Consider the following 14006-nt stretch of genomic DNA (forward strand, 5'->3'; position numbering starts at 1 on the left):
TTCCAGGATTTGGGATGGAACCAGTTGGCTCTTTTGGAAATTCACTATCCAACCCAAGCTCTGCAGGACCCGAATCACGTGAGCCACCGCTTGTTCTTCCGAGAATGACGGAACTCTAATCAGCTAGTTGTCTAGGTATGGATGCACCTGCAATCCTGTGCTGCAGAGATGTGCAGCTACCACCACCATAACCTTGGTGAATGCACGAGGTGCTTTCGCCAGATCAAAGGTAAGTTCCACTGCTGCGATAACTGACCACACTGTCTCCATGCAAAAGCACAGAACTTTTGGTGATACATTGACTTGCTTGAGATCCAGAATGGGTCGCCAATCTTCTGAGCCCTTTCTTGGGCACTACGAAGTATATGGAGTATCTGCCCAAGCACGAACCCTCGGGCGTAACTGGCTCTATGGCCTGAATTATCAGTCTCTGAACTAAAGTTGAGACTTTACTTGCCTTAACAAGGTGCCCCGCCGGACAGTCCACAAACCAGTTTGCTAAGGGCTGGGCAAATTCAAGCTTGTAACTGCTCCAAATAATCTCCAGTGTCCAGCGGTCTGATGAGATCTGCACCCTGGCCTCCGCATACTCTGAGAGCCGTCCCACTACCTTCAGGGGAATGGTTCCAAACCTGGCATCATTGTGGGATGAGAACTAGAAGCTTAGTTCTGCCTGGGTACTGAAATTCTGCCTTGTTACCTGGTAGGATCTCTGAGATGAGACTCCTCCTAAGTACTGCCAAAAATGTCTGGAGCTATGAAAATTAGACCGCCCTGAGCCTCTTGCTGTCAGGTAGAGATTTTGGCTGATGATCTGCCACACTGGCTATAAGATTGTCCAGCCCCTTTCTGAACATTTGGTCCTTGAAAGGAAGTCTGCTGAGGTTAGCCTTGGAGGTAGAATCTCCTGCCCAATGCTTGATCCAGAGCATTCTGTGGGCTGAGACAGAATAAGTCAAGACTTTGTTCATGACTCTGATGTCGTAGAGAGCATTGGCCACATAATCCACCTCTAAGAGGAGCTGGGACAAAGCTCATCCTCCACCAGCGCAAGTCCACACAACCTGGAATATGACAGGTGCATGTCATAAAAGAGGCCACTGCAGCTGCTTTCATTCCCAAGGCCAGCGCTCAAACAGTATTTTAAGGATCACATCCACTCTGCGATGTGTGTTTGGTTATCTGCACTACTAAGGAATCTACCTTAGGCTAAGCAAACATCTACCGACACTCCCTTGCCATTGGATACAGCCATGTTATTGTATTGGTTACCTTTAATGACCCTACAGGAGCATCCCAATGCTCTCTGACTAAAACATTCATATCATGATGCAAGGGAAAAGATGACTGGGCTCTCACTCTGCTCAGTAAAGAGCATAGCACATGGGACCTGTTGGGAGTCCAACTGTAACGCCCACAGGGACTCAGCAATGAGCTCTAACAAAGCTGAGGGTCTGAACAGTCGGCGAACCATGGGGTTATACCCCTGATCGAGGGCCACCACTGTATCTTGCATACTCAAACCTGCCTGTGACTCTGAATCTCCTAGCAGGGAAGGCTCACTCTGTGAAAGTAAAGGCATACAGATAGACTCTTAGTCCTCCGAGTCTCTGTCCAAAAGGTCCATCAGAATCTGGCCAGTCACTAACACTGAGCCAGACATATCCTGGAAGCCAAAGCCCCCTTGCGTACCTATTGGTGCACTGACAGACCTTCCCTGGGGATCTTCAGGAGAAAATACTGTATTAGACATCGTGGAGTTCCCTTTAGGTGACTCCAGCTTGCATCTCTTGGGCTCCATGGCCTCCACACCCCTACGCTTAGGTAGACCACCACTCCAGGGCTCTGGAAGGAATTTTCTCCCATTAGACAGGCCCTCCAATGGTTCCTGAGCCCTAGAGATGAAAGGAGATGCTAAGCCGGTTGCTCCCATCCTCTTTCATGTGCTGCGCAGCATGTGGTGCAAGGGTGCTCTTTTGGTACCCATCCAATGCAAACCTTGCATGAATTAAGATGTAAAGGAGCCTGAAGATTCCATCCCTGCCAGTTTTAAGGCAAAATGAGGTGATTTGAAAGTTCTGGAGAACTTTATGTTCAAACGATTTTATTGTTGAAAACAGCAAAACAGCATACACAGACAGATGATAGCAAAGTCAAGTAAGGAACACTAGAGCAGCTTCCACAACAAAAGAACAGACATCAACATTTTATAAGTATATAATGCAAATTCACCTACCTAACTAATCCACCTAAAGACCTAGGTCCAAAGACACTAACAACATAAACCATGGCCCTGGACTCTTATGAGCCCTGGAGCAGGCCATCCATCATCCCTCCCCCCACTCGAACCAATAAACAGTAAGCATAGTATAAATGTACAAAACCATACATCCCCCCTCCCCCACCCAAAAGCACAGACCCCAAACCAACTGCCAATGGTACCCAACCCCCCATAACTAACCCCTCCAAGGTACTCCCACCCCTTCCCCCTGAGACTCTCCACCCCGTCAACTGCAAACTGCCCAGATTAAGACAACCACCTTAATATAGCACTAAGGCCCTTTGTGTGCAAGGACCGCAAATAGGGTTCCCAGATGTTCAGAAACAAAAGCTTCCTCTTCTGTGAACCCCCCCTCCGGCATCCCTTGCCTCCCAGGTATCCAACTGATGCAACTGGCTCCTATGGATAACTTTAAAAAATAAAAATAAATCAAGGAGTCAGGGGGAAGGGGGGACTTCAAGAGGAATAGGGGGTTGGGAGTGTGAGCAGGACTTTTATTCAGGTACATTGGTTGTCCTGTTTAGGCTGTGGTAACTGCTCCTCCTAGTTGGTGACTTATTGTATGGTGAAATATATTGCTGTTGTGTTAGCTAGAGTACAGTTTTCTATGGTTCTTATGTTATGACATTGGACAAAGCTTGTTGGGCTATCCTTCATACTTGCTTTGCTTTGGATTTATCCCCTTTGTATCATTGGATTGGGACTTCATGTATCTTGCATTTGAGTTTGCCGACTGTTTTTCCTCCTCTTTTGTGTTCAATGATAACCGTTTCAGCTTATCTGGCTAACCCTGGAAGATGAGGTATGGGGAGGGCTGGATAAGTGTTGGGATGGGTATTACCTTGGAACGAGCTTCTGGTACAGGTAATCAAGGCCAACAGCGTGCCAGATTTTAAGAGTAAATGGGATGCCCATGTGGGATCCCTAAGAGTTGAGGAGTAGGGTCGTTGGGAGTGGGATCTCTGGGAAGGTAAGCCTAGGTGGGTGGGTCTGTTAGGTGGGTAGACTTGATGGGCTGTGGCCCTTCTCTGCCGTCATTTTTCTATGTTTCTATGTATGGGGTTTGTTTGAGAAGGAAAAAGAAATTGTGATTTGTATATTGTTTATTTCCTTTAATAAAAAGATTTTAATGAATTTCAAGTAATGTGTAAAAGTTTCAAATGATGTAATATTGTGTACGGTACTTGATGTAAGATGAAAAATGAATAAAGAATTTGAAAAAAAAAAAAAGATTTTAACATAAAATAATATACAGTGGAGGAAACTCAGTATATTTTCGCCAATGTTAAGTAAAAACAAACTCCAACTTACCTACAGTAGGTGAAAGCCTCTCTAGGTATTGTTTATCTTCAGCACAATATGCTGTGGAAATCACTTTGGATCCTCTGTAGTGTGCCAACTGAACAGCTATTGTACCAGAGGGCTGCAGAAAAAAACCAGCAGCATCTTGAAAACTTATATTAAGGAAAGAACTCTGAACAACTGGACATCAAGATGCCAGTATAATATATTACATGACCTACTTGTTAGCAATGTTCCCTCTAAACCAGGGGTGTCAACTCAATCACATAAGGGGCCTAAATCTAACACATAGGCTAAGTTGCGGGCCAAATTTTTTATTAAGATACTTAGGGGTCCTTTTATTAAGATGCGCTAACCGATTTAGCGTGTGCTAAATGCACACCTTAATAAAGACTTTTCCTCTCTCTTTTAGGTCTTAGTTCACGCTTGCTGTCCAACACCAGCTCTGGCCGGATACACATTTCAAATCTGACATATTGTAATCACAAAACAGAAAATAAAATTGGTTTTTCTATCTTTTGTTGTCTGGTCATTATTCAAATCATGTTGTGGTCCCAGGCTCTGGTTGTCTTCTGATAATTCACTTGCTAGGGTCTCCTTTCTTCTCTTCCCTCTCCCGGAGGTCTGGCATCTCCCTTTTTCCTCATCTCAGTTTCTGCCCACAGAATTTTCCTGCCTATTTCCACGCTTTCCCTTCCTAACTCCACTCTGGAAAGTTTCCCTGGGTAGGCCAGACACTATTCCCTCCAGCAAGGATCGTGCAAGGATCAAAAGCTGGCTGCCAATCTACCCAGCGCTCACTGCAGGTACAGGCCTGTACTCACTCCAGCGTCGACTCACACCCAGTAAGTAGCGTGCGACCGCAATTCCCAGGAGCAGCTCCAACCCCTCATAATCACACACAAGCCCCATTGTCTTCTCACTCCTCTGTCACAACGATACTGCCCTCCCTGTAGACTCCCATTCTCACATTAAAGCGGCCTGCAGAGGATTGCCGGTCAGCTATAGTGATCCTAGCAGGCTGCCGTCGGCCTCCGCAGCACGTTCCCTCTGTCATTGTTCCGCCCCTCCTCTGACGTATGGGACTGCGGCAGAGGGAACATGCTGCTGAGGCTATGGCAGCCTGCTAGAATTGCTACAGCCGACCAGCAATCCTCTGTAGGCTGCTTTAATGTGAGACCAGGAAACCACAGGAACCTACAGCTGATATGGCGCTGATGGGTAAAAAAAATATCTGCTGGCGGGCCAGCTTAAATGCAAATTGATAATTGTCTGGCAGGCCAAATTTTATTGGGCCAGAGTTTGACATGTCTGCTCCAAACTGAACAGCAGTCCTTCATCTACATTTCTGCTGGTAGGCAGTGGTGATTCAATGTCATATTTTCAATTGTAAGAGATGGGCAACTTCTGTAGGACTCCCAGGGGACCTTCCTGTCCTCCATGACATAAGGTGATATTGAAGCACTATCCCCCAATGGCAAGAACATGGGCAGAGGACTCTTCTGCAGCTTAGAGGGAATGCTGGTTTTCAGATACCCAAAAATGCCATTCAGCCTTGGCTGTGAAAGTTGGAGATTGGCTTGGTTCCCCCTTAAGTTTCCAAGTTATTCTATATTTGATATACTGACCATTGACAAGCAAACAAGCTGGGGGGGAAAAAAAAAATCATACAAACATGCCTCTAGGCCCTCTTTTTTTTTTCTTGTAGTGTCGTTGTATAGATTAGATACCTACGCTGGCTCCATCCAGTACTAACACTGTTTTTCCAGGAGACAGGTGAGAAAGGTAATGAAAGGCTGTGTATGCACGTAATCCATCTCGAATGGTCCCTGCCGCTTCTATCCAAGAGATCTTCCCTGGCTTATGAACTGCAAACCAAAAACAGAACAACATGCAAGACTATTACACTTGTAAGACAGAAAATTCACCAAACATAGGTACATAATGCATCTAACTGAAAGAATGAAAGAAATTTGAGCTACTCTTATTTTTCGAAATCTTAGCAAATCACATTGTAGGAAATTGTGGAAGAAAACAAGGTGAACTTTGTGTCCTACACATGGATGGCAGTATTAAGACAGTTCATTCACTAAATTCCACAGAAGCCTTTAATAGACTCTCAGCCATTCACTAATATAGTAACTTACTAGATGACGGCAGATAAAGACCTGAATGGTCCATCTAATCTGTCCAACAGTCACGTTCATTATCAATTCATGAATAAAACAATGAATATGGTATAAAATACATATACTTGATATTGATTCTCTGACATTTTCAGGACAGACTGTAGAAGTCCATCTGGCACTGGCCTTAAAGTCCCAACTCCTGGAGTTGCCATTGAAGCCCATCTCTGCTTATCCTGATCTCTCACACCATATACAGGACATAGACCATAGAAGTCTGCCCAGCACTGGCCTTAGTTCCTTACAGCTGGTTTCCATCTAAGTACCACATCCAAGACATCATTTAAGTTTTGTTTTTATACTACCTCTTTCTAATTGGGGAATCCTCTATATTTGGGTATACACGGATTAATTTGCCCTGTTTGAATAGGCATATTGTCAGATATGCGACAGGTCTTATCTGTCTTGTGAATCACTTTATCGCATCTAGTCCTCAGAGACCAATCACAATTTCTTCAGGTCCTGTGAACTGTATGGTGCACAGCAGAGATGTGCATGTACAAAACCTTTGGTTTGATTGGGTCATTTTAGGACATTTGTACCAATTTTCAGACATGTTTCAATTTCACACATTCATGTTAATAGTTTCATAAGGCATGTCCGAGAGGTGGAAAGTCTCCGAGAACCCAAGAGGGTGGAAATCAGTTTATCTAAATAACCTTTCTTACTTAGGTGTTCCCGTTCAAAAGCCAAGCTGTAAGACAAAAGGAACCCTGATCGAACATGGGAATGGGAACCCGAGTCAGAAGGTCGGGTGAGAGGGGCAGAAGAGGATTTGTTACAAGAAGCCGAACTAGATCTGTGTACCAAAGGAGCACGGGCCAGTCTGGAGCTACCAGGATCATGCAACCTGCGTGTCAAACAATGTGAAGAAGCACTCTGCTCACCAAAGGCCATGGAGGAAAGACATACAGTAGGCCGACTGTTGGCCAAGGTTGCACCAGGGCATCTACCCCCTTGGCCTGGTATTCCCTGCGCCGACTGAAGAACCTTGGCACTTTGGCATTGACATTTGTGGCCATGAGGTCCATTACCAGCTGGCCCCACGATCAACTCAAAGGCTTCCAACCCGAGACACCACTTTCTGGGATCCATCACATGACAACTGAGGAAGTCCACCTGGACACTGTCCACTCCCACTATGTGGGAGGCCGAGATGTCCAGAAGATGAGCCTCTGCCCATTCCATGAGAAGAGTCACCTCCTGTGCTACCAGATGACTCTTGGTTCCCCCCCCCCCCCGATGACTGACATAAGCCACCGCCAGGGCATTGTCCGAGAGAACCCGAACAAACTTGCCCACCAGCATTAGTTGGAAAACCAGCAATGCTAACCAAATGGCTTTGGTCTCTAAAAGATTTATCGACAAGGAAGCCTCCACCGATGACCAGCTGTCCTGCGCCGAGTGACCGAGACACTGGGCTCCCCAACTGAGGGGACTGGTGTCCGTTAGAAGCACTGTTCACTGGAGCTGATCCATACTCATAACCTGAACCTAGACTGGAAGACTGCAGCCACCATTTTAGGCTGTGATGAACCAAATCCCAAAGTGGGACAAGAAAGTCCAGATCGTGAATCTGTGGTGACCACTGCCAAAAAAAGCACATACTGAAGAGGATGAATGTGAGCTTGAGCCCACCTGACCACTTCCAGGGAAGCCGCCATTGAGCCCATGACCTGCAGAAAATCCTGCGCCCGAGGGCAGTGACAATCCATGAGGAAGTGAATCTGTGACTGCAATTTCAATACCTGGGCCTCGGGAAGGAAGACTCTCTCCAAGCTGGTGTCGAAGAGAACCCTGAGATACTCCAAGCACTGAGACAGAGTCAACTAGCTCTTAAGACAGGTTGACCACTCAGCCCAGCGACTGCAGAAACTCCACCACTCAAATTGTAATCCGGGAGATCTCCTGAAATGACTTTGCTTAAACCAACCAGTCGTCCAGATAAGGATGAACCAGAATGCCCTCCTTGCTTAAGTCCGCCGCCACCACCATAATCTTGCTGAAGGTCTGCGGAGCCTTGGCCAATCCAAAAGGAAGCGCACAAAGCTGATATTGCTTTCCCAAAAACTGCAAAGCGAAGGAAGCGCTGATGGGAGGCCTGACTAGGAACATGCAGGTAAGCCTCCATCAGATGCAGAGAAGTGAGAAATACCCCACTGCCAGAATTACGGATTTTCCATCTATACGAAAAGATGGAATCCGGAGTGCCCTGTTGACACCTTTCAGATCCAAAATGGGTCGAAAAGACCCCTCCTTCTTAGACACCATGAAGTAAATGGAGTACCTGCAGGGACGAAACTCCTGAGGAGGCACTGGGTCTACTGCTTTGAGGTCCAGCAACTTTTGCAGCGTCTGACGAAATGCTCTTCCAAGCTGCCTGACAAGAGAGGAAACAATCTTGCAAGTGATGGGAAAACTAGAGCACAGATGTCCCAAATCACCTCTAGGATCCACTGATCTGTTGTGATCTTGGTCCACCCCTGCTAAAACTACCACATGCAGGCTGCCACTTGAACCGGGGGAAGAACTTGCAGCGAGTCATTGTGTCAGACAGGCGGAGGAGGACCAATGGAGTTCCGACCCCCCCATCGGGCTCCCCAAAAGGACTGCGTGCGCTGAAAGAAGCAAACTCTGGAAGGAAAAGGGGTGACCCCTGCCCAGGGCAATACATATAAAAATCATGCAAACGCCCACGGGTGGAGCCACCCCATGTCACTTGGCGAGTTCGGTCTTCTGGTCCACTCCTCTCTAAAACGGAAGGAACCTCAAAATGAAAATTTACGGACCTTAGACTTAGAGGTCGCATCCACCAACCAACCCCGAAGCCACAGGTACAGCGAGCCACTACTCCGAGAGCCATTGACTTGGTTGATGCCCTCAAAAGATCATACATGGCATCGGAAAGATAAGAAGCCCTAAAACTCAGACCTTATAGGTGGGATTTGGATTGGGGGACTTGGGGATGGTTTATTTATAGTTGGAGAAACTTTCCTGTGTATTTGTGCTTGGCTATTGAGAGGGGAGGGGGTGGGTGGGGGGGGTGAGGCTGAGATATTTGGCAAGTCCTGATGTTTTGTATTTTACTATTTTGTGCAGTCTATGCAGGGCTAGCCCTGTAGAGGGTGGGCCAGGAGTTATGTTTGGGTTGTGGTTTGTGGTGGACTGTTCATTGTATGGTTGTTTGATATCTTATGCGATGTTGATACTTTTTTTATTCAATAAAAAATTGATACAAATAAAGAAGCCCTAAGCTCAATTTTAGCCACCTCCTGATCCACTAAAAACCAGTCAGCCAACTACTGGTCCAGGACTCACTCTGACTACCTGAAGCAAGGGGTCACCAGTCCGCCACTTATCGCCGCCTGGACAGTCAAGGCAGCTACATCAAAACCCAGCTAAAGAAGAGCCTACATCTTACAATCCTAAGGGTCTCTCAGGCCCAAACTGCCCTCAATCAGCACGGTGTGTCAACGAGCAATAGCCGAGACCACTACATCCACCACAGGAGACTTAAAAGTATCCCTATCTCCTCAGGAATGGGATAAAGTCTTGCCATGGACTGCGCCAAATGAAAAGGCACATCTGGCATCTTCTACTGTATGTGCACCACATCCCGAATATCCTGATGCACAGGGAAAAACTGGATCCCCCGAAGCAGAGGGTCCACACCTTGAGGGGGTCCTTAACTTCCTCCTTAAAACACAAAACCAAAGACCTGAAGAATGAGCTCCTGCAGCTCTTCTTGATGAAAAATACGAACCACCAACACATCCTTGCCAACTGGCGTCTCCAAAAATCTACCATCCAAATCACCCAAGCCCCCCCCCCCCAAAGTATCAAGCACCAAGTCCTCATCCGGTGAAACCGGAGCAGAAAAAGATCCTCATCCCAAGCCACATGCGGTCGCCTGAACAATGGCTGGGGAGACTGGATGAAGGCAGCGTCGCAGAAGACTGAAAGGGGGTGGCCGTGTAAGGCAAAGACCCTCCAAAAGACCCGGACACCCCCAGAGAAAAAGCAGGACCCCCCAGCTGCCTGTAAAGGAGAAATTAGGTTCTTACCTGCTAATTTACTTTCTTTTAGCTTCTCCAGACCAGTAGAGGTTAACTTTACGATTGGGTATATATCTAATCATGACCAGCAGGTGGAGACTGAAAACAAAACTTTGGGACAGTATATCCTAGCCCCTCCTCTCTATTTCCCTCAGTCTGCCGAATAGCCAAGCAGAACCAAGAACTGGAAACAACAGAGAGAAAAAACAATACTCCGAAAGGAGTAACCAATAACATACCCAAAAAATGCTGTTGGAAAATGCAGAGGAGAAATTCCCGAAGGAAGAAGGTCCCCACAGCTCGCCAGCTAAGCCAGCCGAGCCACAGCCGCTGTTCTTCAATTCTCCCCGGCCCTAGAAAAATACTAGAACCCGCAGCAAAAACCAAAAACTGCCCGCGCAACAGCCCCAACAACAACAACAACAGACAGGGTGGGGACCTCTACTGGTCTGGAGAAGCTAAAAGAAAGTAAATTAGCAGGTAAGAACCTAATTTCTCCTTCTTTAGCACTCTCCAGACCAGTAGAGGTTAACTTTACGATTGGGACGTACCAAAGCAGTCCCTCTCACGGGCGGGACCCCCGAAGGGCCGATACCAGAACACGCTCACCGAACACCGCGTCCCGACGCGCCTGAACATCTACCCGATAATGCCGAACAAATGAATGCAAGGAGGACCAAACCGCAGCCTTACAAATATCCACCGGAGGCACGAGCGACGACTCAGCCCAAGAAGCCGCCTGACCCCTAGTGGAATGAGCCTTGAGAAACTCCGGAACCGGCTTCTGACTCAGAAGATAAGCGGAAGCGATCGTCTCCTTGATCCAGCGCGCAATAGTAGCCTTAGAAGCGCCAGCCCCCCGACGAGGACCCGCCAGAAGCACAAAGAGATGATCGGAGCTCCGAAAATCCCGGGTCCGCTGCACATAAGCATGGAGGACCCGACCGACATCCAACTTGCGCAGCTGTCGTTGCTCAGAAGAACCCTCCCGACTACCCAAGACCGGGAGGACCACCGATTGATTGACATGAAAAGGAGAAACTACCTTCGGCAGAAAGGAAGGAACAGGCCGCAAAACAACCCGCTCCTTTGAAAACTCCAGGAAGGGAGCCCTACAAGAGAAAGCCTGTAGCTCCGACACCCGTCTAGCGGAAGTAATGGCCACCAAAAAGACCGACTTCAGCGTAAGGTCCTTCAACGAACAGCCATCCAACGGCTCGAAAGGAGGGCGCACTAGAACAGAGAGAACCAGATTGAGATCCCAAGAGGGAATCGAGGGCCTTATGGGAGGCCTGAGCAACTTGGCCGCCCTAAGAAAGCGAATCACATCAGGAATGGCTGACAAACGCTGACCTGTCACCAGCCCCCGAAAAGCCGACAGGGCCGCCAGATGAACCCGAAGAGAAGACCAGGCCAGGCCCCTATCCAGGCCATCCTGCAAAAACTCTAGAATGTTAGGCAGAGAAGCGCGAAAGGAGACCACTCCCCGCGCTCGGCACCATTCCTCAAACAGACGCCAAACCCGTACATAAGCCCGAGAGGTAGAAAGCCTCCGGGACCCCAAAAGTGTAGAGATCACCTTGTCGGAATATCCCTTCTTACTCAGGCGGCCCCTTTCAAGAGCCAAGCCGTAAGACAAAAGGGAGACGGGTCGAACATGGGAATGGGACCCTGCGTCAGAAGATCGCACTCGAGAGGCAGAGGAAGAGGATCCGCCACCAGATGCCTCACCAGATCCGCATACCACGGACGACGAGGCCAATCCGGAGCCACCAAGACCACCAGCCCCGGATGGCGAACAATGCGAAGCAGTACTCTGCCTACTAATGGCCAAGGAGGGAACACATACAACAGCCCCTCCGTTGGCCACGGTTGGACCAGAGCATCCAGACCCTCGGCCAGACCGTCCCTGCGACGACTGAAGAAGCGGGGTACTTTGGCGTTGCCACTTGTAGCCATCAGATCCATCAGGGGCTGCCCCCAAGCACGCATTAGCAACTGAAACGCCTCGGCGCCGAGACACCACTCTCCCGGATCCAAGAAGTGACGACTGAGGAAGTCCGCCTGAACGTTTTCTACCCCGGCAATGTGAGAGGCCGAGAGGTCCAGAAGATGCGACTCCGCCCAAACCATGAGCCGAGCCGCCTCCTGCGCCACCAGAGTGCTCTTGGTGCCCCCCTGACGATTGACATAAGCCACTGCCGTGGCATTGTCCGACAGGACTCTGACCGACTTGCCCAACAAAAGGGAGTGGAAAGCCAACAGCGCCAGCCGGACCGCCCTGGTCTCCAACACGTTGATCGACCAGGAGGCCTCCTCCGTGGACCAGGTTCCCTGAGCAGAGTGACCCAGACACTGGGCCCCCCAACCCAGGAGACTCGCATCCGTAAGGAGCACCGTCCACTGCGGAAGGTCCAGACCCACCCCCTGAACTAGGTGAGGGGTCCGGAGCCACCAACGCAGACTGCAGCGCGCCAAGCCTCGCAGGGGAACCGGAACATCCATCCCGTGCCTCTGGGGAGACCACCTCCGGAGCAGAGCATACTGAAGAGGACGCATGTGGGCCCGCGCCCACCTCACCACGTCCAGGGACGCCGCCATCGACCCCAGGACCTGGAGGAAATCTCGCGCCCGAGGACACCGGGACGCCAAAAGCAGGCGAATCTGAGACTGCAATTTGCTCACCCGGGCCTCTGGGAGGAAGACCTTCCCCAAGGAGGTGTCGAACAGCACCCCGAGGTACTCCAGACGCTGAGCCGGAACCAACCGACTCTTGGAAAGGTTGACCACCCAGCCCAGCGACCGGAGAAACTCCACCACCCGAGCCGTAACCCGGTAGCTTTCCTGCAACGACTTGGCCCGAATTAACCAGTCGTCCAGGTAGGGGTGTACCAGAATGCCCTCCGACCGCAAGGCTGCCGCGACGACCACCATCACCTTGGTGAACGTCCGGGGAGCCGTGGCCAGCCCAAAGGGAAGCGCACAGAACTGATAGTGCCGACCCAAGATCGCAAAGCGCAGGAAACGCTGATGAGAGGTCCGAATAGGAACATGCAAGTAGGCCTCCGTCAGATCGAGAGAAGTGAGAAACTCCCCCGGCTGAACCGCCAGAATGACCGACCGCAGCGTTTCCATACGGAAAGAGGGAACCTTGAGAGCCCTGTTGACCCCTTTCAAATCGAGGATGGGCCGAAAAGTCCCCTCCTTCTTGGGCACCACAAAGTAAATGGAGTACCTGCCCGTGCCCCACTCCGGGGGGGGCACCGGAACTACTGCCCTGAGATCTAGCAAGCGCTGAAGGGTCTGGCGAAAAGCCTGCGTCTTCCCCGGAGTCTGACACGGAGAAGCGAGGAAAAAATCCGGCAGAGAGCGGGCGAACTCCAGGGCATAACCGTCCCGCACCACCTCCAGGACCCACTGATCGGACGTGATCTCGGCCCATTTGGGAAAAAAGTCGCGCAGCCGGGCCCCCACCGGAACCAAGGGGGGCGCCGGCAAGGCGTCATTGTGCAGGACGGGAAGCGGGGGAACCGGCGGAGGGGTTCCCTGCCCCCCGACGGGCCCCCCGAAAGGGCTGCATGCGCTGGAAGAACCGACCCCGGGAAAACCCCGGAGACTGGAAAGAAGCAGCCCCACGCCCAGGGCGATACTTGCGAAATTCCCGCAAACGCCCCCGGGCCGCACCACCCCGAGACGCCGGGCGGGCACGGTCCTCCGGCAAACGGGGAACTTTCGAGTCCGACAGAGTCTGAATCAACTTATCCAAGTCCTCTCCAAATAAAAACGACCCCCGAAAGGGAAATTTAGTAAGCTTAGCCTTGGACGCAGCATCCGCCGCCCAAGCGCGCAGCCACAACACACGCCTTGCGGCCACGCCAAAAGCCATGGACTTAGCCGAGATCCGCACCAAGTCATACAGAGCATCCGAGAGGAATGAGGCAGCCATCTCAATCTTTGCTACCTCCTGATCCACCAGAGACCAGTCGTCAGACTCTCGATCCAAGACCCGCTCCGCCCACCGAAACACGGCACGAGCGACCAGTCCCCCACAAATAGCCGCCTGGACCCCAAAGGCAGAGACTTGAAAATTTTGCTTAAGGATGGTCTCCAATTTGCGCTCCTCAGAGTCCCGCAAGGCAGAACCGCCCTCAACAGGCACGGTATGCCGCTTGGAAATAGCCG

General features: G+C 50.1%; 1 protein-coding gene across 3 annotated transcripts in view; it reads right to left on the reverse strand.

Moving 5' to 3' along the window:
- Positions 1-14006, reverse strand: part of CRYZL1 (crystallin zeta like 1) — a 63005-nt gene that overhangs the window by 19888 nt on the left and 29111 nt on the right. For 2 of the 3 annotated variants that reach the window (XM_033949574.1, XM_033949573.1), the window contains 2 exons: positions 5314-5451; positions 3593-3727 (listed from right to left, as the gene is read on the reverse strand). In XM_033949574.1, the coding sequence (XP_033805465.1) occupies positions 3593-3727; positions 5314-5451 (273 nt within the window). The remainder of the gene's footprint in view (positions 1-3592; positions 3728-5313; positions 5452-14006) is intronic. The other variant, XM_033949575.1, reaches the window with a different exon arrangement.

The sequence above is a fragment of the Geotrypetes seraphini genome, chromosome 6, assembly GCF_902459505.1.
Source record: "Geotrypetes seraphini chromosome 6, aGeoSer1.1, whole genome shotgun sequence".
NCBI classification, from domain to species: Eukaryota; Metazoa; Chordata; class Amphibia; order Gymnophiona; family Dermophiidae; genus Geotrypetes; species Geotrypetes seraphini.